Source organism: Nematolebias whitei, chromosome 9 (genome assembly GCF_014905685.2).
Source record: "Nematolebias whitei isolate Nwh7 chromosome 9, NemWhi1, whole genome shotgun sequence".
In the NCBI taxonomy this organism is placed as follows: Eukaryota; Metazoa; Chordata; class Actinopteri; order Cyprinodontiformes; family Rivulidae; genus Nematolebias; species Nematolebias whitei.
In genome coordinates this window covers 14,227,289-14,254,905 of record NC_056506.1, presented here as the reverse complement: position 1 = coordinate 14,254,905, position 27,617 = coordinate 14,227,289, and the positions used below count along the sequence as shown (strand labels likewise).

The window sequence follows — 27,617 nt, the reverse complement described above, 5'->3', positions numbered from 1 at the left end:
GTGCTGTACCTCTAATGATCTCATTCCTAATCTTATCCATCCTTGTCACTCCTAAGGAGAACCTCAACATCTTCATTTCTACCACTTCCAGTTCTGTCTCCTGTCTTTTTGTCCATGTCTCTGTCTCCAGACCATATAACATAGCTGGTCTCACCACTGTCTTGTAAATGTTTCCTTTGACCATCCAGATGACCACCGAGCACTACTGTTTGCTAACACTTAGCATGATAAAAACGGCTACAAGTTGTGGGATTAACTTACTTACCGTCTTTGTTTGATGTCGTATGACCGTAAACTGCGGTGGTAAGTCCACAACGTCATTCCTCCATCACAAACATCATTCCTCAGTATGTGATGGAGTATGCAGTATAAAGCTTGGAAAAGCGCTAGAAGACAAGGTTGTTTGTAGCTACTTAGCTTCTTCGGACGTAGTGCCGAAACTTCAGAAGACGCTGATTGGCTGGAATGAAAGTTCTGTGATTACATTGGTTGAATTTTTTTACCTCTTCGTAAACTTCTGTTGTCGCTACACAAATCACGTGACACAGGTCTGTTTTGACCCGGGGTGTGGGGGGGGGGGGGTGTTCTTCCTCCACTCTGAACACATTTCAGACAGGTTGTAGAAACCGCTGCGCTCTTCTTGTGCAGAGAATGTGCGAGCAGTGCGTGATTGTGCAGGCGTGTAGAAGGAACATTGGAAATAGTATAGTAATGGATTAATCTGCATTATGTAATCTTAACGAATTACTCTTTTTAGATTAATCGCATGCATTAACGTGTTAACGTTAACAGCCCTAGTTTAAGTTGATCAAAGTTTAAGGGTACTTGTAAATTACCGTGCTCCAACTGTTTTTCTAAAATCAAAATCATTTTTCCTGCTCTGTATTTTAGGCTATATCTACAAATCATACACAACATTTTAAAGTTACAGATTTTTTTTAAAGTAATTACCCAGTATGTTTTTGACTAAATTGAACTCTTTATTTTTCACTAAAATGTATTTAATTTGAGGTTTAGTTTTTAAAGCATCTTGAAATGTCTACATCCACTGTAAACGTTAAGATGGATAGATAGAAGTACTTTAATAATCCCCGCTTGAATTTTTTTGTATTCAGCAACAAACATATTGTATTTTTTAAATAATTATTTTAGTAATTATTATTTTATAATGTATATCAAAATTATAAAAAAAAGAATGATTTTTTTTTTGTCTGGTTTGTTCCAGCATAAAGGAGCTGGAGTCTCTTGTGGATAAACTTCAGCAGGAGTGTGAGCAGCTGAAGGAGCAGAGAAATCAGCAGAAGCAGCTGGCAGACTCCAACGCCAGGCAGAGAGACATGTTCAAGGTGCTGCTGACTCAGAGCACAGGCTTCAGTCTTCCCCCTCAAGGTGAATAAAAGCTATTAAATGAAGGATCTTTCTAGTAAACTTGGATGAGATCAAATTAATTTGTTTGTCTGCAGGTCCAGGCTCTGCTTCTCACCCTGCACCTGACCGTCCGTCGGCCCCAGCCACTCGCTCCACTCCTCAGAGAGCCACTGCTGCAGAGTCAGCTCAGACTGCTCAGACAAAAGCTGCTTTGAAACAGGTAGTCCAAGCAGACGTACATGATTTATCTCTCAGCGTTCACATATACTTCTGTAAATGTGCAGTGAAAATCAAAGTTCTGTGGCTGTTCTGAAACGGAGGTGAATTTGTGCATTTTCAGCTTAATGATGCCTTCACTCTGTATAAGAAAGAGAAGGCAGAGAACGACAGAATGCTGAACGAAACGATCGACCGGCTGCAGAGGCAGCTGACCGAGCTGCGCTCCAGCCGTGCCAAGCTATCCTCTCAGCTGGAGTTCAGCAATAAGAGGTGTGTTAAAAGTAAAAAAGCATCAGTGTTATGAACTTTCTTTATCTTCATTGTTTAACCTTTTTATCAGCTGCTATGAGATGTCTTGTTTTTCCTGTTTCTGTCAGATACGAGATTCTTCAAGAGACTGTGTTGGCGTACCGCAGAGAGATTTTGGCCCTGCAAGAGAGGAACCAAAAAATGGCTGCAACAGCTCAGAGACATGAGCACATCATCCACACTATGAGCCAGGACCTGAGGCAGACTAATGAGAAGCTGGCTCTGGAAGAGGTGAGGAGGATTATTGTGGATAAGAACAATTTGAAAATTAAAACAACAGAGAGCACACTGTGGGAATGGACTTTAAACAGTTTAAGGTTCCTAATATTTTGCAATAGTTAATTTCAGCAGTAAATGTATATATTTATACTTATAGTACAACTTCCTGTAAATTGTAATATATGTAGTTGTATTTTTGCTAAGCACGTCTGGATGGATGCAAACTGCATTTCGTTGCTTTGTACTTGTGACATGTGCAATGACAATAAAGTTGAATTCTATTCTGTTCTAAATAGGTTTATAAAATAACATTTGCATGAACTTATGACATATTCAAAGTTGAGACTGTTGTCAGGCAGCAGTTCTGCTCAGATGAGCCTTAAACTCAATCTCTCCAAACTGAGGTCATTCAAAGAACGATCTACATCAGGTAAGACATTAGTTGTTCATAGCTTTTTCACAGAGCTCTACGTCAAAAGAGCTGAAATGTTGCTTTAAAGGACAAAGATTGTAAACAGCAAACTTTAAAATTAAACACGCAAGTGAATACTTTTCTTTAAGGTAGTTTTTATTAAACAAAATAAATGCAATTGATTTAACTGATACATAGTATACAATGTCTTTGTCCTTGGAGTTGAAGATGCCATCATACACCTGCTTCAGCAAACTCACTGTCATGTAGAAAAGGCAGACAGCACTGTGAGAGTCATGTTCTTTGATTTCTCCAGTGCATTTAACACAATCCAGCCTGGTCTGCTTTGTCAGAAACTCCAGAAGACTCAGGTGGAGGCCTCAACAATCACCTGGATCAAAGACTACCTGACAAACAGACCACAGTTTGTGAGACTGAAGGGTTGTGTGTCTAACCAGGTGGTCAGTAGCTCAGGAGCACCACAGGGGACTGTACTCTCACCATTCCTTTTCACTCTGTACACCTCAGATTTCCAGTACAAAACAGACTCATGTCATCTGCAGAAATATTCTGATGACTCTGCAGTGGTCGGGTGTATCAGAGATGGACAAGAAGCTGAGTGCAGGGAACTGGTGGACTGCTTTGTGGCCTGGTGTGGAAACAATCATCTCATCTTGAACGTGAACAAAACAAAGGAGATGATTGTAGATTTCAGTAGAAACAGGAACAGGTCCAACCCTATTTCCATCATGGGAGAAGAAGTGGAGGTGGTGGAGAAGTATAAATACCTTGGGGTTCACCTGGACAACAGACTGGACTGAAGATGCAACAGTGAAGTTGTCTACAAGAAGGGACAGAGCAGACTGTACTTCTTGAGGAAGCTGAAGTCCTTCAGTGTTTGCAGCAAGATGCTGCATATCTTCTATAAGTCTGTTGTAGAGAGCGCCATCTCTTCTGCCATCATCTGCTGGGGGAGCAGCACCAGAGCAGGTGACTTAAAAAAGATCAACAAGCTCATAAAGAAGGCTGGCTCAGTTCTGGGGACTCCTCTAGAACCTTTGGAGATGATTGTTCAAAGAAGGATTCTTCATAAAAGGAAGAACATTATAGACAACCCTCAGCATCCTCTTCATCAGACTGTCATACAACAACAGAGTCTTCAGTCAGAGGCTTCTTCAGATCTGCTGCAACAAGAGATCCTTCCTGCCCACATCCATCAGCATCTAGAACAACTCTTTAATGAAACCAGGATGATGAGTTACAACAACATTTAATTTCCCTCTGGGATTAATAAAGTATTTTTGAAATGAATTGAATATCCATCCATTCATCCATTTATCTTTACCCGCTTCTTCCTTTTCGGGTCTTGGGGGGTCTCTGGTGCCCATATACAGCCATCACGGTGTAAAAGGTGGGGGGGGGGACACCCTGGACAGGTCTGCAGTCCATCACCGGGACACACAGGGACAGTCCATCGCAGGGACAACAAGAACAACAACCATTCACTCTCTCACTCACACCTAGAGACAATTTAGAGTTACCAATCAGCCTAACATGCATGTTTTTGGACTGTGGGAGGAAACCGGAGCACCCGGAGAAAACCCACGCATGCACGGAGAGAACATGCAAACTCCACCCAGAAAGGCCCTGGGCCAGAATTTGAACCAGCAACCTTCTTGCTGAGAGGCAGCAGCTATACCAACAATATGTTTCTACAAATTTGTGCTTTGTTTCCAATTTTAAACTATTGTTAACATCTGCAATATCACACTTCGTTAAACGATATGTCATGTTTGTCTGTTTACCCTAAAACCACTGACATTTATGTTCAAGTTACCTGTTGATGTGGTTGGTCGACTCTGCAGGGGATAATTTTACAATGATTTCCAATCATAAGCTTGATTTATGAACAAATTGTCTACGTAATAATATGTTCCAGTTAATAAAAAACAATCACATGCTTTATTGTTTTCTTTTCTACTCCTCATTTTATAATTTTCTTCTTTTTGTCCGTAGGTGCGTGTCGAGAACCTGACTAAAGAGAGAGACATGTTAAGACGGGCAGAGTCTCGTTTAAGTCAAGAAAGGGAGGCCGTGCTGATTGAGCAACATAACCAGAGCCTGCTGCTAACTAACCTCAAGACCATACAGGTATCATATGAACTCTCAGCACCAATAAATTCAGGAATGTTCATTTGCACATGATCAGTAGTTTCATCTTTAGGAAGTGTTATTAAAAGCTTACTGGTGGAGTGTTGTCTGTCCGTGTGTGCTGCAAAGGGATTCAGGAACAATAATGTTGGGAATAAAATTGGTGGTAAATATATTTTTCTGTGGAAAGAGGATGCTGATGAATCTGAATATAATGGATGATCTTTATATACCTTGAATTTTTAACCATGGTACCATGTCTAGATTAGTGCTAAAGCCAACTGCTAAAGTTTTACTAAAACTCAAGTTTTACAGCTAAAACATTTCACGATTTTTTGCTTTTTTTTAATTCTGGTGAAATATTGAGTTGCTGAAATCAGGGATTAATTTTAACTGTATCAATCTTTCCATTTATTGAAACATTATTAGTCAAGCTATACCCAATGTAAATAGTTGTATATTTAAAATTAATTTCTAGTTTAGCATTTTTATTGTTTGCATTTTAGTTTCAGAACAAGCTTTATTATCATTGCACCGAGATACAACGAGAACGTGTACGTACAGCCATCTGAAAGATGGACGGAGTGCACGAAGCTGCTGCTATAAATCGCGGCCTTCTTATTCTTTTCAGTATACATTGTTTTTTAGATAGAAAATGGACAAAGCCATGAGGAGGGTAGTGGCATTACAAAAAAGATCTCTTCACACCTTGTCCTATCAGGACAAGATTTAAGACATTAAAAAACTCTGCCGGTTAAAGCACATTTATGAACACGTACATATGCATTTACAAACGAGGCGGTCCATGAAGCCCTAGATAGTCCATTGTCCTGACAAGATGATGGTCAGATGGCACAGTTCTGATAAGACTCCACAGGGGAGTGGGGGGTGTGATAGACAAAGATTTTCCTTAGTTTACACATTTCCCAGGAGAAATTGATAAGTCGGCCTGTTCCGAGGCCAGCTGGGGAGAAGTTCAGATAATCCACAATTGTTGGTTTATTCAGGCAGACTATTTTCCATCAGCCTTGAGTCTGTACTGATACTTTCCAAGGTCTGAAACGGCCAGCTTAGGGTTCATTCTGCTGGCCCGTGCTTACGAGCCTCTTCAAGATGGTGTTTTCATGCTGATGGGTCCCAAAGCTGCAGGTGGCCTGTGATTCAAATCACTTCCGACTTAGTTTCACTCGTAAATCAGCTGATTTTGAGTCCTCCAGCATGAACCAGACCTTCATAGACAGCAGCTTGTCCAGGTCCAAATGAGCTGCAATCGTCTTCTTTGTATGTTGATAAACCAGGATCCAGACTATTCCAAACAGGAAACCTGTTATAAATCCAATGATCGGCAATTTCAGCGTCCTCGGTCGATATCAGAGGTAGACACATCACCCCCAGAGATATATCCAGCTGCACGTCTCCTCCGAGCAGATGAGGGTTCTCCAGGACCTTGTGGCTTTGTTGAAAAGAATTTGTAATATACGTCGAAAGTCCAGTTGGTCAGATCCAAAACAGTAGTTTTCATTTCAGGAGATGTGTAAAAAAATTAGGAGCTGCTCCGATACACAGACAGAGAGCAAAAAGCAGGAGGAGAACAGGGAGTGGGAAGGAATGCATGCGCCTCATTACAGAGCCAGTGAAGAAAAAAAATACATTTATTTTTGTCATAATTGTCCAGTTGACTATGGAGCGTACAGAAACTGAGACTCGTCAGCGACTTAACAGCAAAGTAGAACAACTGGAGACAGAACTGACATCGATGAAGACCAGACTGGAACGGGAAACTGCTCAGAGACATGCCCTTGGACGCACTATGGATGTATGTAAATAATTTGCATCTTCTTTGAGATTACGTGTTCTTTGACATATCATAGGTAAATTTGAGCACATCTACAATATTCTCTCCCGTTAACACTCTGACCCTTCCTCTGCCTCCTTGTCTTCCTCTGTAGGCACAGTTGTTAGAAGCAAAGAAGCAGCTGGAGACCCAGAACACCCTGCTGCAGAAGACCAGGGAGCTGCTGCGCAGCTCTGAACAGCAGGTGGCTGCGCTGAAAACTCAGCCCACGTCTGCTTCCTCTTCTGAGGCTGCTGCTGCCTCCACGACCACCCCAGCCACCAGAGCTGCTGCCCTCCGAGCACCACTGAGGGGTAAAAACGCATCTGATGACAAAACAATTCAACATAAATAACCTTTGGTAGAGGAAGTTGTCAAAGTTTGCTTGTAATTTGGTAGTATTTGCTTTCTATTTTATAACTGCTTCTCTTTTCTCTCATAGTACGCTCTCCAGTTCCAGCAGCACCTCAGCAACTCAGCCAGTCAGAGCAGGAGCTCTCGGAGATGAAAGGTCTCCTACAAAGTGCTGAGGAACAAAACTCTGAACTCACGGAGCAGCTGAAGAATGCCAATGCCACCGTTGAACAGTATCGATCTGTGGTTCTGACTCTGGAAGACAGTCTTAAGAAAGAGAAAGAGGTATTCCTCGTGAATTTATAAACGGCACCCTTTTTTGTTCTTTGCTCCCAAAACGTGACTGTTTGCCCACATGCATGCTTAAGCCCCTTTTTTCTTTTTTTTTAGTTACGTTCTCCTCTAGAGGTCAGACTGAAGGAGTCAGAGGAGGTGCAGAAGCAGCTGGAAAAAAGGATTTTAGAGCTGGAGAAGATGAAGCAGCAGGAACAAGAGGAGAGAAGGAAGGCTGTGGATGCAGTGGAGAAACGAGTAAGATCATTCTTAAAGGCTGCAAAACAAATAATTTGAGCGGCCTTCTGATAAATTTTCCACTTCAAGCAGAAACCAGTAGAATCAGTACTAAACTGGTTTGACATTAATTCTCTTCAAACAAGTTTTGGCCCTAAAAACCTGTAGTTCAGTTTTTAGTTTGCGGTGTGAATGTCCGCAATTTTGTAAAGCTTTCAAATACTATTGATTAAATATGTCTGACATTATTTACGTCAGATACTTTTATGAAAATATTGATTGTTCAGATAAAATTACTAAACAGCAATAAATAAATTATTTAAATTATATTACACTCATGAAGTTATAAAAATGTTATGTTAGGGTTAGCTTGTTGGTTGATTTCTAGGAAATTATGTTGAATATTTAACCTTATTTAATTGGGGGAGTGGTGGTGCAGAGGTTAGAGAAGGCGAGCATGTGATCAGAAGGTCGCCGGTTCAACTCCTCGGACCAATAACATCTAATTGTGGGTGGGAAAGGTGAGACACCCACATCCCCCTCCACCCTCACTTGCCCCATTCTGGGCCCTTGAGCAAGGCCCTTAACCCCCACCATCTGCTCCCCTGGGTGCCCTAGATGGCAGCTCTCTGCTCCACACAGAGGCTGTGGTAGCTCGGTGTCTGTGCTTATGTCAGGAAGGACATCTGGCGTAAAAACAATTGCAAAGTCTTTGTGCGAGTTAGTTCACCATGGCAACCTCTGAAGAAGAGAGCAGCCGAAAGAAGAAAGAAGATTTAATGTAACATGTTATTGAGTGTGAGTTATTTCTTGAAAAATGCCATTTTGCACCTGTACAGGTACAGTAAAACAGCAGAGAACCTTAGATTTTTCTAAACAATAATGGATTAAAATGAGTTTATGTATTTGTCCCTTTTGTGTTGAGGTGTGTGAGCTGCAGCGGAGTCTGAAGGCCAGCCAGGCAGAGCAGCAAGAGGCACTGGAGAGGTGTACTGCTGCTGTCACACAGGAGCAACAGGCCATACAGGACAGACACATTCAGGTTCATTTACTGACACACACACTCTCACCAGTCATTCTTAAGTTCAGCTTATACGTCCAGAACATGACACTTTACTTAACCTCTCTATTTTCCTGACAGGCTAAGCTAGCTGGAGAGGCACAGTCTAAGTACGAGCGTGAGTTGATGCTTCATGCCGCTGATGTGGAGGCTCTGCAGCAGCTGAAGAAAACATCCCAGCAAGAAGCTGCACGCAAGACGGAGATAGAGGAAGAACTGAAAAAGACTGCTGCTCTTCTGCAGGAGAAAACCACAATCTGGAACACAATGGAGAAACAGCTGAAGGTATTGAGGCCAGCCATTTATTTGCAAAACATTTTTTTTACATTTAGCAAAACCACAAGCCTGACTTTACCCGTCCTTAGGAGGAAAAGTCTAGTCTGAGCCGTCGTTGTGAAGAGCTGGGGAAGCAGAATGCTCTCCTGCACCAACAGATGGATGAAATGGCCACCAAGAGTCGCCAGCTGCATCAACACCCGCAGCAGAATCTGGACCTGTCGTTCAGTGAGGAGGGAAAGACCACTGAACAGATACTGGAAATACTCAGGTGAAGCCCCGATAATACCAGGTTTCACTTTGTGTGTGCAGTAAAACAACAGCTGGACAAAATGTTTTGTTTTAACAATAAAATTGCTACTAAGATAAATAAATCAATCATTTGATTGAACGGCATAGCAGTCTGCTACTCTGACTGGTGTTTGCGATATAGGTTTGTACGACGAGAGAAGGAGATTGCCGAAGCTCATTATGAGGCGTCTGAAGGAGAGACTCAACGCTACAAACAGCGAGTCGAACACCAAAACAGAGAGCTGAAGGAGCTCCAAGAAGCACTGAATGCTGAGAGGGAAAAGATGCAAGTAAGAGGCTGAAAATCAAAATGTAGTGTTTCAGCTTGCATAAAGCAGAATGTTGTTGATTAAAATTGGTCTGACTGGCCTTGTCCTCATCAGGTGACAACAAAGACTTTGGCTGAGCAGCAAGAACAGCTGAAGAGGTTGGAGACAATCACTTCTCTGCAAGAAACCAATAAGATGCTGAAAGTGGACAGGGATAAACTGGGACAGGAGCTTCAGCAGGCTCAGGCTAAAGTAAAGTCAAGGCGTTGCTTCATACTGTCTCGTACTTTCATCGTATTTCACTCATAATGAAGCCTTTATGTTGCCTTCATAGATGCTCATTTATGCTTTGTGTGTCCTATCAAGTGTGAACATCCTTCTTCTCTCTGTCTCTGTAAGGTGAAGAAGCTCCAATCAGATATCAACCCACTGCACAACTCTCTGTCTGTACTGTCAGAGAAGAATGGCTCCCTGCAGGCTGATAAGAGGCTGCTGGAAGAAGACCTCAAACGACTTAAGGCCAGAGTACAAGTATGTAGGAGAAACACTGTTAGTACTAGATTATCAGAAAAACATCGGACAGTGACACCTTTTTTCTGTTTTTAAAATTTAAAACATCAAAAAACATTCAAATAATTGTAAATCTGTTCAAAAGCTATCCAAAATGTGGCCAAATTAATTGGAAAGTGCCTCACACTGCTGGTAGATAGTATTTTGCAACAGCTGAAATAAATTATACAAGTTCTAAATTTATTAGCATCTTTATGCATCTCCCATTTTTTAAAGTATATATTTTAACTGGTTTTGTTAGTCAAAGTGACATTTTTTTGGTACATTGTGTTTATTACAACTTTATCTCGGATGCTTTTATTTTTGAGATTGGCTTAGTTTTTTATGTTTGTGCCTCCACAGCAACTTGTTAGCCAGCAGAAAGATGGGGATCTTGAGGAAAAGCAGAAACTCACAGCTGAAAGAGAGACTCAGCTAAAGCGCATAGCACAGCTAGCTGAAGAAACGGGCAAGCTGAAGACTGAGCTGGCCAGGTAAAACATACACAGTCAAGTGTTATACTCACAGTACAGTAGGAGTATAAATAGTATAAATATGTTCTAGTCTCCTTTCTGTGCTTTTACATACCAGACTAATAATTTATATATCTGACTGCAGCAGACGCGCCGGTTGATTTGTACTCAGTAGTTTGCGTGTTGTGTGTGAATCAGATCCAACGCCAGCAGTAATTCAGCTCAGTCCCAAATGCAAGGCCTAAGAGAGTCTGTGACTCGCTTAACGTCAGAAAGAGACACCCTTAAAAAAGACGTGGAGGTGAAAAATAATGACATTCTGGAGAAGAACAAGACCATCACTCAGGTGAAAAAGATTGGACGCCGCTACAAGACTCAGTATGAGGAGCTGAAAGCCCAGCACGACAAGGTGCGACTTCACTTCTGGAAACAGTTTGAACCTGTATTTATTGAATTAAAACTGCCGTGAGTAAAATTTCATTTCTGTGCATCCCAGCTGGTCAGTGAAACGGCTTCTAAAGCAGGAAGTGAGGCAGTGCCGAACCAGGAAGCACAGCAGGAGCTGAACAAAGTCCAAGAGGAACTTGAAAAGACTCGAGAGGAGCTGAACACCTTGAAAGAAGAAGCACAAAAAAAACAGGAAGAGGTGAGCATGACGGAGCCAGACAACTATTTCAACAACTTATCTTAGTGTTTTGCTGTACTGTAGACCCTCGATTGTCACAGGGGTTATTTTCCACACATCCCTGCCATGGTGAAAGACCGCGAAGTAGGAACGCCATATTTATTTTAGTATTTATATGTAGAGGTTTTATAAACCTTTCCCACCCTCTTGCAATGTTCTAAACTCTTAAACCTACAAAATTTTAACAACAAACATATATGTACTGTACAGTACTGCAAAATTTTATATAGATACTCGCCAGCCTTGGTCCAGTTCTGGTCGGGTTCTGATCAGCTCTCTGCAGCCATTGAGCACCAAGATGCTTTTAGAGAGAGCCGGACCTTCAGAGAGCCAGCACAAAACCACACAGTGGTCCAGATCAAGTCCAAATAATCCAGAGGAATCCGGATGAAAAAGTCCGGGTGAGCTCCGGAGAAAATGCCGGACCTCCAAGCAACGCCTCCCCGCTTGAGAGGCTCCCTGTGCCGGCAAGCAGCACTCAGATTGACCAATGAGGAACCGGTTCCAATCGTGAATTTTGGGTTTTCCCCCCGAGGTCAGCCTGTTAGTTTAGCTGCTTTTAATGATCCAAAAACACAATTTTGGACAATTAAAATGGATGTTAAAGAAAACGAGAGGAGTCAGTGAAGAGCACCAGAGAGACAATGTCAATGTCAATTTATTTATATTGCACATAAAAACAACAAAAGCTGACCAAAGTGCTTTCCAGTTAAGACAGATTAAAAATTTAAAAAGAGTAAAAATGCATCTAGTGCCACTCAAAAACATAAGTTGACAGTAAAAACAACACACAACAACAATAAAATCAGCTCAACTTGTTCTCAGACTCTGCGTGGATGAAATGCCAAGGAATACAGATGAGTCTGAGCAAAGATTTAAAAGTCTCAACAGTCTGAGCGGTCTTTAAATGCTCAGGAAAACTGTTCCACAGTTTTGGAGCAGCAACCGCAAAAGCCCGATCACCTCTGGATTTAAGTTTGGATCTGGGGACATCTAAGAGGAACTGAATGGTAGACCGGAGTGCTCTTACTGGAGTGTAGATGTTAATGAGATCACATAACCCTTAGACATGAAGAAACAATAAAGCCGATAAATGAAAATGAGGTTAATAATTTTCATTTATCATGGGATTAATTGATTTATTGTTTATCACGACAGGCCTAAATAAAACTTTTAAAATACAAAATTAACTCGGGTCAAACCATAGAGTCAGATAAAGCCATAAAAAATATAAAAGTGGAAAAACAGACATGCCAAATTGTTGTTTAGAATAAAATTTGAAGTGTGTTTTATGTTTAAAGCAATTTTCTTTTTGCTGAAATACAACGAGCATGTTACTTTTTAAATGATGGAAAAGTTTCAGAGACGTGATTTATTCCACTAGGTTCAGAAGTCCCTGCAGGAGTTGGAAGCAGCCCAGAAGGAAAACCAGCAGACCAAAGAAAAGCTCCAAGAGGTCCAAAACCAGCTGACACAGAACCAGAACCAGCTGACTCAGGTACATCATCATCATTATGTAAAGCAATGTTTGGAGCACGTCTGTGATTCAAGATGAACAGTAGTAAGTTATTACTTTTTCTTGTTCAAGTTATATTCAAATAAACCGTGTTACTGTCTGCCTAAAATAACTTTGTCATAATATTGCATGCAATTTTAGGACTTCTAATAGATTTCAATAGATTTGTTGATACAATTTTTTAGATTTAAGATGCAATATAATATGAAATAAGTATTAATAAGAAATAAGTATTTTTTTTTTTTTTTATCTCTACTGCATCACAAAACAAAGTAATTCACAAAAAAAATCAGGAAAAGATAGTTTTTTGGTAATGATACACACAAAGGGTAGAAGTGTAGGCTAAAGTCTGCACAACTGTATCAATTCAATTCAGTTTATTTATATAGAGCCAAGTCACAACAGAAGTCCTATTATAAATTACATCCATCCATCCATCCATCCATCCATCCATCCATCCATCATCTTGCGCTTGTTCTGAAGTTGGGTTGCGGGGGCAGCAGCTTGAGCGGGGAGGTCCAGACATCTCTTTCCACAGCCACCTCTTCCAGATCTTGTGGGAGGACCCCAAGGTGTTCCCAGGCCAACTGAAAGACATAGTCTCTCTAGCGTGTCCTGGGTCTTCCCCAGGTTCTCCTCCCAGTCGGACATGCCCGAAGCACCTCCCTAGGGAGGCACGCAGGAAGCGTCCTTACCAGATGTCCAAACTGGAGCTGTCATTTCTAACCTGGGCCTGAAGCCTGGCCCTAATTCGGGCCGAGCCATAATAATGTGTCTAATGTGTAGGCCAGGCCAGTCTCAGGCTTTGATGCGTTTTACAAATCATACAGCACAAATAAAACTAAATAAGAATGCACAATATAAAGTTGTGTTGGTCTACTTGTAGAGGAGGAGGCAGTAAGTTTATATGTTGAGAGGATGAAGAAGGAAAGAAGAGTGCAGCAGTTAATAAGACCGTGAAGAGAGTAGCACTGGTGCATTGTGCAATAATTGCACATGTGGGCTTGGGCTTCTATGGTACAGTTTGACGAATCATACAGCACAAAGAAAATAAATAAGAATGCCCCATGTAAACTTGTGTTAATGTATTTGTTGAGGAGGAGGCAGGTCCGACTGGCTGGTTGAAAGAGGTCAAAAAAAGTTGCGTTAAGCTCAGATGGACAGCCTGCACCGTGCCGCATGCATCCGCTGACCTGCTGGTTGAAAGAGGTATAAAAAAAAAAGTCCAGTTAAGCTTTAAATGCATCAGCTGATCACCGGTCGTGCACGTCTCTGAACCTGCTGTCACCTGCGGTGAAGAAAGTAGCAGCATCTACAAAAGCTGAAGTGAGCAGCGTGTTCATTTCAAATAGTCTTGTTCTGTATTTTTCCAAATATTTTTGCTCTAAAAATAGTTTTGTTCATCTGTATAATAGCCGATCTTTAGAGTTGATTTTTTTTTAGGCTATTTGTTTTGTATGTTAATATCCACTTGGTGAAACAAGAAATCTTATATCTTCCTTTCTTTGAAATATGTTTTTAAAACTATCACGTCAAACTGATTTGCTTACAAAAGCAGTAAAAGCTTAAAAAATGTTTTTTTTTTCGAGTTTGGACCTGTAATTACAGTTAATTTGATCGGGTCGGGCTCAGAAAAAATGTCTACGGGCTGGGGCTGGGTTGGGACTGATTTTTTTAGTCCCGAATGCAACTCTAACCTGAACCACCTCAACTGGCTCCTCTCGATGTGGAGGAGCAGCGGTTCTACTCTGAGTCTCCTGATAACTGAACTTCTCACCCTCTCTCTAAGGGAGAGTCCAGCTACTCTGCAGAGAAAACTCATTTCAGCCGCATGTATCCACAATCTCATCATTTCGGTCACGACCCAGAGCTCGTGACCACAGGTGAGGGTAGGAACATAGACCGACTGGTAAACAGAGAGCTTTTCCTTACAGCTCAGCTCCCTCTTCACCACAACGGACCGGTACAGAGTCCACAATACTGCAGATGCTGCAACAATTTGTGTGTCAATCTCACGCTCCATTCTTCCCTCACTCATGAACAAACCCCCGAGATACTTGAGACAGAACCTCACCCTCGACCTCAAGAGAGCAATCCACTCTTTTCCGGTTGAGGACCATGGTCTCAGATTTGAATATTTCCTTTATTTAATGTCTGTCACCCACTTACCAAAATCCTAGACATGATCTGAAGCCTAGTTTTTTGTTATTTATTTATTCATTTTTGCTGATGTGGCTTTAACTAAAAATAAGTCAACAGCATGGTTTTGAAGGAGTGAAGCACCAAGCCGATTTTAGTATCTCTCCTGGAATAACAAAGTTCAGGGACTGCGATCTACTCTTGTGATTTCATAGAAGACTGAGTCAGGTTACAGCCTTTTCTGATGGTTGGTGAGAAAATGTATATGAAAATATTTTATCAGTCTTCCATTTTTTACTGTTGTAGGTCCAGTCTCAGTTGTCTCAGACTCAGACTCAACTGCAGCAGAATCAGAACCAACTGACCCAGAGCCAGAAGGACCTTCAGCAAGCCAAGGGTCACACCCAGCAGGTGAGATTTTATTGCAAACGTTTTTAATTTATTTTGTTTGTTTTATTGTTTTCATAGATGATTGGAAATAGCCTAACTCATTCAAAAACCTAATAATTTTTTTTATTTTATTATTATTTCTGTTTAAAAGGCACAGAACCAGTTAAAATCAGTTCAGTCTCTAGCTCAGAACCGTCAGAACCAGATTCAGCAGGTCCAGAGGGAACTTCAGCAGGCTAAAGAAGCCCTTCAACAGAACCTCGCTAAACAGAAAGAGCTTCAACAAACCAACCAGGCCAGCCAGCAGAGCCTCAGCCAGGAAATAAACAATTTAAAAACGTCTCTAAGCCAAGCTGAAAACAAAGTAAGGAAATATGTTTTTCTTTCATTTACGTCTGTATTTATTTGTTTGTTTGTTTGTTTGTTTGTTTGTTTTGGCATAACTCCATTAGAGCAACAATATTCGTTTTTGTTGTCTAACAGGTGACTGAGCTTCAAGGCAAAGTGGACAGTCTGCAGAAGGTTAGGAGAAAACTATAAACTAATGATGTATTTGTGGTGAAAAACAGACAAAAAGCAAATCTCACTTCATTTAAGAGGTGTATAGATGGAGCTAATCATCGAAGGGGGTTAGGCCTAATTGATGGGCCAAAATAATTTGACTTTTTTTTTAATGTTTTATTTATTTATTTTTATTTGTGTCTTTATTTGCTAAATATTGTTTAATCCTTTGTTAGACGGTTGTTGAGCGTGAAGCAGACATTAAACGTCTCCAGGAGCAGCTAGCTGAAGCAAAACAGGCTTATGAAGCAAACCAAGCAACACAGGCCAGCCAGAGTTCCCAGTCTGCCCAGGCCACTGATGCTAAAGCTGCCACTGATGCTAATCAGGTGCTACAAGATGAACTGACAAAACTCAAACAGGAGGTACCTGATTAAACTCGAGCATGAATGGATATTTAATTTTATTGGCACTTTTTTGTTTTGTGTTATCTAAAAAAATTGAAATCAAAATTTTTTTAAATTTTTTAAAAATTTTTTTTTTTTTTTTTTTTTTTTTTTTTTGCAGCTGTCTGAAAGCAAAAGCAGAGAGGAGCAGCTCAAACAGCAGATGACTGAGAAAGAGGAGAAGACGAAGAAGGCCTTCTTAGGAGCCAAACTTAAAATCAACCAAGTAAACAGTGAGTGAACCTTCCCAACAAAAGACATACTTACACATCCAGAAGAGTCCACTGTGCTTTTTGTTAATTTAGGGTCTGGTGTTAAGTTTTATTTCTTGGATTTTCACCTGTAGGTGCTAAAGAGCAACTCAATAAGGAGAATGAAGAACTGAAACAGAGTAAGGAGGAGATGGAGGTGAGAATGAACGCTCTCAAGTCTCAGTTTGAAGGAAAATGTTTACGACTGGAAAGAGAGCTGAAAGAACTGAGAGAGACACAGGCCCACACTGAACAAAGAGAAGACTCTCCAGACCAGAGCGGAGCAAAGGTACACATCAGACCGATTCTTTAATAAAGACTCAAGTAGAACGCAAACAGGACCAAGTCATCAATATTTAAAAAATTCACAGGAGCAAAGTCAAAGTACCGTATTTTCCAGACTATTGAGTGCACCCTAATATAAGCCACGCCCACTAAATTAAAAACATCTTTATTTTGTAATATATAGGCCTCTTCTTTGAAAGAAGAAGAATGAAAGTCAGCCGTAGTAAGACAGAGTACATGTGTGTAAATGAGAGGGAGGAGGTGGAACAGTGAGGCTACAAGGAGCAGAGGTCACAAAGGTGCAGGACTTCAAGGACTTGGTGTCCACTGTCCAGGAAAATGATGTGTGGTAAAGAGGTGAAGAAGAGAGTCCAGGCAGGATGGAGTGGATGGAGAAAAGTTTCAGCAGTGATTTGTGACAAAAGGGTGTCAGCAAAGGTCAAAGGAAAAGTTTACAAGACAGTGGTGAGACCAGCTATGTTGTATGGTCTGGAGACAGAGACATGGACAAAAAGACAGGAGACACAACTGGAAGTGGCAGAAATGAAGATGTTGAGGTTCTCCTTAGGAGTGACAAGGATGGAGAAGATTTGGAATGAGATCATCAGAAGTACAACACAGGTTGAACAACTGGAGATAAAGTTAGAGAGACCAGACTGATGGTTTGGACATGTCCAGAGAAGAGACAGTGGGTATACTGGTAGAAGGATGTTAGAAATGCAGCTGCCAGGAAGAAGACAAAGAGGAGATATATGGATGCAGTTAGAGAGGACATGGAGGAGTTGGAGTGAGGACAGAGGACGCTCAGATGCTCAGGGAGCTTGTGTGTTTGCCCAGACACATGAAAAATTAGAGGGAGCATTGCTCTTTACATGTTTTGATCATAAAGATGGGGGGGAGAGACAGAGATGCGTCCTAAGCTGCGCAGTGTGCTGTTTAAACCGACAGTTTTAGAGCAGGTGTGTGAGATGAGAGAGACAGCGACATCTCAGCCACAAGCTGTCTGAACTGACAGTTTTTGTTTTTGACGGGGGGGCGTAAAGACAGACACACATCTGAGCCGTGCGCTGTTTGTACCAACATTTTTCGAGTGGTGGGGCTGCGTTCAGCGTGAGGGTTCAACATGAAGGAAGAGGCTGCTTTTAGCTTTTTAGCCAGTGCACCTGCATTGCGAGCTGCTAGTGTAGCATTACGTCAGTGCAGACAGGTGGGTGGGGCTCAGTTGACGGGGCGCTCGGTTCTGTTGATGGGGCGGGGCGCCCTGCTTGTACAATGGTAGGGGAAACACTGCTCATACAGTCATGAGGACCCACCCCCCAAGAGAGACGTGTATTGGGCAGCAATGTGAGCGCCCGGGTGTGACGAGACTAAATGTTTTGGTTGCATGAAACTTGTTAGTCTGTCCAAAAAAATAAAATAAAATCCATAAATTAGCCGCTGCTTGTATATGCCGCGGCGTTCAAAGTGTGTGAAAGAAGTAGTGGCTTATAGTCTGGGAATTATGGTAATCTGAGCAGCAAATTTCCAATTTCCATTGTTTTTACTGAAGTTGCCATTTTATTCACAATATTGCACATAAAAAAATGTAAACTGAGATTTTAATCAAAGGAACCGGTTGCCATCTTACACCTTTTATTCATGTGGAAGAAAATTAATTTTCTTTCTTTGTTTCTGGTCACAACTTTCTCAATTAAAAGTATTTTATTTGATGAACACATTACTATGTTTTGTTTAAAATGACTTGTTTGAAATGAATTCTCCAGTATCTTTTATAGTTGTTCCTCCTTGACTCATTTCTGTCATCCTGTTCCAACAGGTGGGTGATCAGACCAGATCTTCAGACCAGAGACAAATTTCTTTGAAGAGTCCTGCCCAAGAAAGGGGAAGGTACGCTCATGAAATTGGAAAATTTATTACACGTTTCACAGACTTGTTGTTTTTTATTCCAACTGTAACATGTTAACTTTAAAAATGTGTGTTTAGATCCATAACGGCTCAAAGTAAGTTAGTTAGGGTAACTTGGAGCTGTATTAGTCAGAGCAGAACAAAAAGTTTCAAGCGTCACTGTTTTCTCCTCAGCTCCAGCGTTTCTGAGCCTCCCACTGCAAACATTCGACCCACTCAAAGTACTCCGTCTCCTGGTAACAAGCCAAGCCCCTCCACAGGAAGCAAGGCCACTCCTCGTGCCAGCATCAGACCTATGGTTACCCCAGCAACTGTCCCCATAGCAACCCCCACAGCAACAGTGATGCCGACTACACAGACTGAGAGTCAAGAAGGTAAAAGAGAAAGCGTTGAAAATAAGTCAATATAAATACTAGAATCCAATTATCCCTTGAAGATGAGACTGTAAATAACAATCTGCTTACATTTCACTGTGTATGGGTAAATGTTCCAGAGTGAAATATTTTTCTCTCTACAGCTCTGGTGAGTACAGGACCATCTGTACACTCCACCAGCTCCACTCTCGTAAACGCTCCCGCCTCCATAACTCAGCCAACCAGCACTCAGACCACAGCTTTTGTCCAACCTACTCAGCAGCAGGCAGCCAGTCAGGATGCAGGGTCCAGTATGGAGGCAGAGCGGCCCACCACATCCTCCTCCATAACTGGAGCAGGTAAAGACTCAAGACTTTAGCGTTTTCTTTGTCCTTTTCTTTTACCTTTTCTTAGTTCCCTATAGGTTCCTGCCTGTGGTAATCGATGTCCTCGGGTGTTTGTTTGGTTTGACTTAACCAGGTTCAAAGCGAAAGGTTGATGAGGAAGAAGAGGAAAGTAGACCAGAGAGTTCCCACGCACCAACCACTAAAAAACTACGACTAAAGCCAACAATAGCCCTGCAGGTACAAAATAATCCAGATGAAGAAGTAAAAAGTGAACTGAAAACTTTTCATAGTAGTTTCTGTTTGTTTCTGACTCTTCACAGTTCCTGCTCTCAGTATAAATTAAGGCATTTTTACTAACGTAATTTTTTGTGTCATTTGATCTTGTGTAGATGGAGGTTGAAGAGGAGGTAGATGGAGAGCTGAGGGATGTGAGAGAGCAGCTGGATTCACCTGATGGCAGCCAGGTTGGTTATGAAGACAAGGCCCTGGCTAAGAATTAAAAATGCGTCCTCCAGTGTCTACAGTAGATGACAAAGGAAAATATTGCATAAGACTGAAGAATATGATCAGTTTGGAGATTTACAAAATCATCCATCCATCCATCCAGTTTTATATCTGTGGTTCAGTCACAGGGGCAACAGGTCCAGGAGAAATACCCAGACCTTCCTCTCTCCAGTGATGCACTCCAGCTCCTCCTGGGCAAACCCAACGTGTTCCCAGGCCAGAGAGGATGCATGATTCTTCTAAGATCTGGGTCTTCCCAGGGGTCTCGCCTGGTAAACCTCTAAAGGGAGGCATCCTAATCAGATGCTCAAACCACCTCAAGTGTTTTTTTGGTTTTTTTTTTCAGTTTAGTGGAGCACCAGCTCTACTCCTAGCCCACCCCAGATGGCAGAGCTACTCACTATATCCCTAAGGTAGAGCCCAGCCTCAGAGGCTACAGATGAAGGTCATTTCAGCTACTTGTTACCCAGAACTTGTTCTTTTGGTGATGAGTCCAACCTCACGACCATAGGTGAGAGTTAGTGTAGAAGGACCAGTGAATTTAGAGCTTTGCCTTTCAGCTTTACTCCTTCACCATGGCAGACCAGAGCAACATTCTCATTACTTTAGATGAAACAACAATCCATCTCCTGCTCCATCTTACCATCACTCTTGTACAAGACTCGTAGATGGTTGAATTCCTCTGCTTAAGGCATAGACTCGCACCTATTCCAGAGAGCATTTCACCTTTTTCTGGTTAAGAAGCATGTCCTCAGAGGAACTGACTCATCACAGCTTCTTCACACTCTGCTGCAAACAGCTCCAGTGCATGCTGAAGGTCATGGCCTGAAGACATCAACAGAAACACATCATCTGCAAAGATGAGGCCCTTAGGTCCCCAAACCAGACAAATTTTCCCCTCCATAGACAGATCCTGTTCATGAACACCACATACAGGATTGGAAACAAGGGGCAGCTCTGCCAGAGTCTAATCCACACGGTGAACAAGCACTTTGTGCCAAGGATATGGACACAGCTCTTGCTTTGATTATACAGTGCCTTGTGAAAGTATTCGGCCCCCTTGAACTTTTCAACCTTTTGCCACATTTCAGGCTTCAAACATAAAGATATAAAATTTTAATTTTTTGTGAAGAATCAACAACAAGTGGGACACAATCGTGAAGTGGAATGAAATTTATTGGATGTGTCAAACTTTTTTAACAAATAAAAAACTGAAAAGTGGGGCGTGCAATATTATTCGGCCGCCTTGCGTTAATACTTTGTAGCGCCGCCTTTTGCTGCAGTTCCAGCTGAAGTCTCTTGGGGTTTGTCTCCATCAGTGTTGAACATGGAGAGACTGAAATTCTTGCCCATTCTTCCTGCAAAACAGCTCGAGCTCAGTGAGGTTGGATGGAGAGCGTTTGTGAACAGCAGTCTTCAGCTCTTTCCACAGATTCTCGATTGGATTCAGGTCTGGACTTTGACTTGGCCATTCCAACACCTGGATACGTTTATTTATGAACCATTCCATTGTAGATGTGTCTTTATGTTTTGGATCATTGTCTTGTTGGAAGATAAATCTCCGTCCCAGTCTCAGGTCTCTTGCAGACTCAAAACAGGTTTTCTTCCAGAATGGTCCTGTATTTGGCCCCATCCATCTTCCCATCAATTCTGACCATCTTCCCTGTCCCTGCTGACGAAAAGCAGGCCCAAACCATGATGCTGCCACCACCATGTTTGACAGTGGGGATGGTGTGTTCAGGGTGATGAGCTGTGTTACTTTTACACCAAACATATCGTTTTGCATTGTGGCCAAACAGTTGGATTTTGGTTTCATGTGACCAGAGCACCTTCTTCCACATGTTTGGTGTCTCCCAGGTGCTTGTGACAAACTTTAAACAACACTTTTTATGGATATCTTTGAGAAATGTCTTTCTTCTTGCCACTCTTCCATAAAGGCCAGATTTGTGCAGTGTACGACTGATTGTTGTCCTATGGACAGACTCTCCCACCTCAGCTGTAGATCTCTGCAGTTCATCCAGAGTTATCATGGGCCTCTTGGCTGCATCTCTGATCAGTCTTCTCCTTGTTCCAGATGAAAGTTTAGAGGGACGGCCGGGTCTTGGTAGATTTGCAGTGGTCTCATACTCCTTCCATTTCAATATGATTGCTTGCACAGTGCTCCTTGGGACGTTTAAAGCTTGGGAAATCTTTTTGTAGCCAAATCCAGCTTTAAACTTCTCCACAACAGTATCCCGGACCTGCCTGGTGTGTTCCTTGGTCTTCATGATGCTCTCTGCGCTTTGAACAGAACCCTGAGACTATCACAGAGCAGGTGCATTTATACGGAGACTTGATTACACACAGGTGGATTCTATTCATCATCATCAGTCATTTGGGACAACATTGGATCATTCATAGATCCTCACTGAACTTCTGGAGTGAGTTTGCTGCTCTGAAAGTAAAGGGGCCCAATAATATTGCACGCTCCACCTTTCAGTTTTTTATTTGTTAAAAAAGTTTGACACATCCAATAAATTTCATTCCACTTCACGATTGTGTCCCACTTGTTGATGATTCTTCACAAAAAATTTAAATTTTAGATCTTTATGTTTGAAGCCTGAAATGTGGCAAAAGTTTGAAAAGTTCAAGGGGGCCGAATACTTTCGCAAGGCACTGTACAGGGACTGGATAGCCCTTAAAAGCAATCCTGGCACATCGTACTCCAACAGCACCTCCCACTAAAGACTGAGGAACAGGGTTGGAAGCCTTCTCCAGATTCACAAAAGACATGTAGACTGGTAACTTCCCTTGACCTTCTTAGCAACTCTTCAAGAGTCAAGACTTTGTCTGCTGTTCCACGACCAGGACAAAAACCACTGGTCCTGTATCAAAGGTTGGACAGTAGACCAGATTCTCCCTTCCAACATCTCTGTGCAAACTTTCTTTGAGAGGCTGTGATTCCTTGATAGTTGCAACTCACACTGTAATGTTTTGTTGAGATTTGACAGTTATAGTCATTTTGGCACAATCTTGTAAGAACAGTATGCAAAGTAGACAAGCATGCACTTGTGCACACACAAACAGGCAAAATCACTAACCTCCTTTTTGGTGGTGGGCAATAATCAACAAAGCACTCCTTTTATTTTCTTGTTGATTGACCTGTTGTGTGTACATTGTAGGTACAAAGTAATTAGTTGATTTCGGTTACGATGAGTTTTATCTAACGTTTGGAAAGCCTCTGTCAGCACAGTTGTAGTTTGTGATTGGATACTATCTAAACCAGAGTACTGTGTAAACAAACAAGATGTTAAATTAGTTTTTATGAACTGTAAAAAGTAACACACACAAGATTTAAAATATAAACTCATTAAATTCTTTATATCACCTATTTAAATCCTGTGTTTGCCCTGTAGGAGCTCCCAGAGGAGGGTTTTCCAGTTTTAGCTGAAGACCTGGAGGAAGAGGGCATTTCCCAGTCTGTCCCCTCAGATCAGGGCTCCCAGGTCTCTGCAATAATTCGAGATGTTATTGTGATCGACACGGACAGCGAGAGCCCAGAGGACCAGAAGCAGGAAGGAGAAGAAGAAGAAGTGCAACAGGAGGAGGAAGTAGAAGAAGAGGTCTTTTTTTTTTTTGCTCCCGAATAAGATTGCTCTTTTTTAAAATTTATATTTACTTCAGTTTTCCGCTTCAGTTCAAGGAAGGAGGTGATGAAGAAGAAGATGAGGATGATGCTGCTGACAGCGGGATAAGGGGAGCTGAGGAGAGTAATGAGGAGAGCAGAGAGGCTGAAGAAGAGCAAGATGAAGGACCTTCTGATGCCACAAACACTGAGGAGGTTGTGAGCGGAGCGTCTTCAGGCTCCCAGTGTTCCTCTGAGCCGACATTCAGTGGTGAGTCCCAGCTCAGGTCTGTGGATTCACTTCATTAACCTCCTTTATTAAATCTTACCGACTCCCTCGTGTGTTTCAGGAGAGGGCAGCAGTTCTCTCATGGAGTCAGAAGCCCCCAGGGACTCTATACACATCCCCCCCACGTGCTCCTCGGCACACTCTCTGCCCTCATCCTCCCTCACACCTCGTCTGCCGCACACACGCAGGCTGCCACATGCTGTCCCGCCTCGGCTCTACATCCAAGCTCCAGCTCCCGAACTGGGACCCCCCCACGCACAAGTAAAACAAAAATGTCCTTTGCTCACACCGTTGTATTTTCAGTGTTGGTGTCGTATGTTTTTTAAGTCTTCCAGTTGTTTTATGGCATCTAACAGCAAACTGTCTCACTGAATGTTCACTTCAACGTCTTACACCTTCCAGAGTTTATACAAAATGAAGTGTTAACAACTTTAAGAGTACATTTTTGGTTGCTGCATTATTTTAGAAAGTAACTTTACAATAAGGTACACAAAATTAGATTAACTACTAGGGAACGCCTCAGGAACGAACAGGAGCTAATGGGTAGTTAACCAGCACTTACTGGGGAACACACAGCCAAGCCTTCTTAGGGGACTACTGGTTTGTTACCATAGAAACAGAGGAAAAACTCTCCATGTGGGTTCTGAATAAACCCTGCACCAGTGAGGTCACATCTCGTAACTGTCAAAAACCAGTTTCCTAGTGATTTTATTGGATTTTCTCTTTTGTAAACCTGTTGATGAAAGACATCATCAGGTTCATGATCTTGTACTGGTGTCATCTTAACTATGTCTGACCACCACTTACTGAGTACCAAACCATTGCCTGGATATTATTTTGTTCTCTGATGTAGTGAAGCATCATACCAAGTACTTACTGAGGAACCAGTCATTACTTAATCACTACCTGACCATTACCTACTGGTTTGTTCCTGTGGTAACTAACCAGTAGTCTCCTAATAAGGCTTGGCTGTGTGTTCCCAGTTAACTACCCATTAGCTCCTAATATGTTTCAGATTCGTTCCTGAGGCGTTTCCTAGTAGTTAATCTAATTTTGTGTACGTTATTGTAAAAGTGTTACCTTTTAGAATAATAATCTCATTTTCTAATAAAAATAGTTGTCAGACTATCTGCCTCGAGTATAAATGATCAAAGCCTGTTGCCATTCCTGTTGTTGTACAGCCTCATATATAATTTGATGCTTTCCTTTGGTAAATATAATGCATACAGATCTATCTTGTCAATAAATAGGAACAATATATACAATTTTTAAGGTAATGAACAATCGTTTTGTTTATCAGAGACAGTCCTCTCAGCTGCGTAGACCATCTTCAGGACGTGGACCTCAGCTAACCCCTGGATTAGCCACAATGGTAGGAAACATCAGCATGTGTTGAATTATACTGATTTTATTTGCTGCACCTAATGATCGGACATATTTAGTTTTATTTTATTATTTGCCCCCACAAGTGGACTACACTGTTGTAAGCTGATGGGTCACAACATTTAGACCTTTCTCTTTTCGTTTTTGCTTTCAAAACTATTCTGTCCGATCAAGACAAAGAACATCTGGGAGTGTTTTGTTGTTTGGGGGCTGAGATGGTGCAGAGGCAGGGCCGCCCACCTGGGACCCAAAAGTCCCAGGTTCGATCCCACATGTTGTGGTGTCTCTGAGCAAGACACCCAATTCCTAGTTGCTTCCCGGGTGCTTACATATCTGCCCACTGCTCCACCTGGGTGTATCCCAGGTGTGATGGGTTAATTGCAGAGAATTTCACCATTGTATGGGAACACACAGTGACAACACAAAGCACTTACACTTACTAAAAATAAATCCTCAGGACCATGTGGATTATCAGATGTTGTCTCTTCTAGATTGATATAGATTCAGACCCCATCTTGTATCTCAGAGGTTTGAAACACCAACAACTCAGGATCTTTCTTGTGCTTTGTGATTCATTCTAGGGGTGCACCCCATTTTCCTTAATTTTGAGAAATCGGTCGATACTTGCATGAGAAACCGATTTTATCAATTTTTTTGTTTTTGTTTTAACAACAGTTGTCTGAACTTCATTTATATTTCAGAGCACTACCTCATGGCCAGTTAACACAAGTTTGTATTGTTTCTAGGATGTTGTTCAGCAGTATGATTTTTAATAAAATAAGATTGGACAGTTCAAGGTACATTATGACCTTATAACACCTGACAGTGTCGCTTATAAAACAAAATCGGTATCAGCAGCTCAGACTTTTTAGAAATCGTGATCGACCAGAAAACTGCAATCGGTGCACAACTAATTCATTCCTAAGTAGTTTTTGTTGAGGCTAAAAACTGTTCATCTGAGTAGAGGCCTGCTAGTATAAGGGAATGCTGTTATGTGGTGTTTGGTCTGACAACATGTTTACGTAGATGGAACATGTCAAACATCCATGTTAACACCATGTGTGTGTGTGCGTGCGTTTGCGTGTGTGTGTGTGTTGGCAGCCTTTTTTTGACGACGATGACAGAATGGTTCCCAGTACTCCCACTCTGGTGGTCCCACATCGCACTGATGGCTTCGCTGAGGCGATACAGTAAGTTGCACACATACAGATGTCTTTTTAATGAAGCAGTCACAGGTTTTAGCCATTTAAAGAAGGGGCCATTTTTGTTAACAGATGTGTTTTGTTAATATTGTGGAATGGATTTTCAAGTAGAATTCATACACAGGATGGTATTTTGAATATAAACATGTTTTAGAGGAATCTTAGCCACATCTTTTAATGTCGACACAAAGAGGTTTATTATTATTATTATTATTAATTATTATTATTATTATTGTTGTTGTTGTTGTTGTTGTTGTTGTTGTTGTTGTTGTTGTTGTTGGTGTTGTTGTTGTTGTTGTTGTTAGTAGTAGTAGTTGTAGTTGTTAGGGGAGTGGTGGCAAGATGGGCCTGTGATCGGAAGATCGCTGGTTCAAGCCCCGATACAAACTTCAAAAATGTGGGTGGGGTAGGTGAAGCACCCACACCTGCCCCCACCCTCATTTGTCCCACTCTGGGACCTTGAGCAAGGCCCTTAACCCCACCATCTGCTCCTCCGGGTGTCCTAGACAGCAGCTCTTTGCTCCACACAGAGGGCTGTGGTAGCTCGGTGTCTGTGGTTGCGTCAGGAAGAACATCCGGCATAAAAAAATAATAAATAACTGCCAAGTCTTCGTGTGACTTAGTTCGCTGTGGCGACCCCTAAAATAGGGAGCAGCCGAAAGAAAAAAAAATATAGTAGTATTTACTGTTGCTGCAAGACAAAGTCCCAAATAAGTAATTATGGACTCTGAGTAGACTACTACTAGACTAGTAGACTCTGAGTAGTGCACTAGACTGAGGAACAGTTTTTACCCTGAGGCTGTTAGACTCATGAATATCAAACTATAATAATCACTGTGAAAAATCACATCATGCTGCTGCTGATCTGTTTCATGTTGCTGCTGATCTGTTGCATGTTGCTGCTGATCTGTTTCATGTTGATGTGTTCATGCATGCTCATTTGCTCACACAGACTCGTGCTCATGTTTGGGCTGCTGTTAGACGTAATCTAAAAAGGTTAAATCTGGTCCTCTGGACATTCAAAAAAAACCAAAACAAAACAACAAAAAAATGTAGAAACGTTTTGTCTCTCGTCCGAGAGACTTCTTCAGTCTGAGGTGCTGTATTCAGCTCAGTCTCTTAAATAGCACCTTCTCAGAGTGGATCAACCAGTTTTGCTGCTGACAACCAAAACCAGCTGATCACATGCTCAAGAAGGACCATCAGCCTAACAATGGATCATTAGCACACTGATGGCTGTTTACTATTCACAGAGGCTGAGTGATACTAGCAATCACAGCATTGTAAGAGGGGGACAGTTGAACCCGGAGGCCTCCACCCCTGTTTGATGATGGACGATTTCTTTTCACAAAGATGGCCTCCTTTACTCCTCTCTCAAACCATCGTTCCTCTCCATCCAGGATGTGAACATCTTCATCCCTGAAAGAGTGACCGCTGGCCTGGAGATGAGTGTAGACCGCAGAGTCCTGGCCTGATGATGTTGATCTTCTGTGCTGGGCCATCCTTTTGGCCAGTGGCTGTTT

At 41.8% G+C, this 27,617-nt stretch overlaps 1 protein-coding gene across 1 annotated transcript in view; it reads left to right on the top strand.

Annotated features, from left to right (window-relative positions):
- LOC119414887 (nucleoprotein TPR) overlaps positions 1-26,086 on the top strand; it is a 38,996-nt gene extending 12,910 nt beyond the window's left edge. The window contains exons 15-49 of the mRNA XM_037682006.1: positions 1,226-1,389; positions 1,464-1,588; positions 1,709-1,857; positions 1,965-2,127; positions 4,544-4,678; positions 6,354-6,494; positions 6,628-6,826; positions 6,955-7,151; positions 7,257-7,397; positions 8,302-8,418; positions 8,518-8,721; positions 8,802-8,983; positions 9,146-9,293; positions 9,387-9,524; positions 9,672-9,803; positions 10,185-10,315; positions 10,493-10,703; positions 10,791-10,940; positions 12,364-12,477; positions 14,941-15,045; positions 15,176-15,388; positions 15,508-15,546; positions 15,762-15,950; positions 16,093-16,204; positions 16,318-16,511; positions 18,324-18,394; positions 18,587-18,786; positions 18,930-19,124; positions 19,246-19,349; positions 19,502-19,576; positions 23,012-23,218; positions 23,293-23,491; positions 23,571-23,770; positions 24,810-24,881; positions 25,994-26,086. Coding sequence (XP_037537934.1) covers positions 1,226-1,389; positions 1,464-1,588; positions 1,709-1,857; positions 1,965-2,127; positions 4,544-4,678; positions 6,354-6,494; positions 6,628-6,826; positions 6,955-7,151; positions 7,257-7,397; positions 8,302-8,418; positions 8,518-8,721; positions 8,802-8,983; positions 9,146-9,293; positions 9,387-9,524; positions 9,672-9,803; positions 10,185-10,315; positions 10,493-10,703; positions 10,791-10,940; positions 12,364-12,477; positions 14,941-15,045; positions 15,176-15,388; positions 15,508-15,546; positions 15,762-15,950; positions 16,093-16,204; positions 16,318-16,511; positions 18,324-18,394; positions 18,587-18,786; positions 18,930-19,124; positions 19,246-19,349; positions 19,502-19,576; positions 23,012-23,218; positions 23,293-23,491; positions 23,571-23,770; positions 24,810-24,881; positions 25,994-26,086 — 5,209 coding nt within the window. The remainder of the gene's footprint in view (positions 1-1,225; positions 1,390-1,463; positions 1,589-1,708; positions 1,858-1,964; positions 2,128-4,543; positions 4,679-6,353; positions 6,495-6,627; positions 6,827-6,954; positions 7,152-7,256; positions 7,398-8,301; positions 8,419-8,517; positions 8,722-8,801; positions 8,984-9,145; positions 9,294-9,386; positions 9,525-9,671; positions 9,804-10,184; positions 10,316-10,492; positions 10,704-10,790; positions 10,941-12,363; positions 12,478-14,940; positions 15,046-15,175; positions 15,389-15,507; positions 15,547-15,761; positions 15,951-16,092; positions 16,205-16,317; positions 16,512-18,323; positions 18,395-18,586; positions 18,787-18,929; positions 19,125-19,245; positions 19,350-19,501; positions 19,577-23,011; positions 23,219-23,292; positions 23,492-23,570; positions 23,771-24,809; positions 24,882-25,993) is intronic.
- The last annotated feature ends 1,531 nt before the right edge of the window (positions 26,087-27,617 follow it).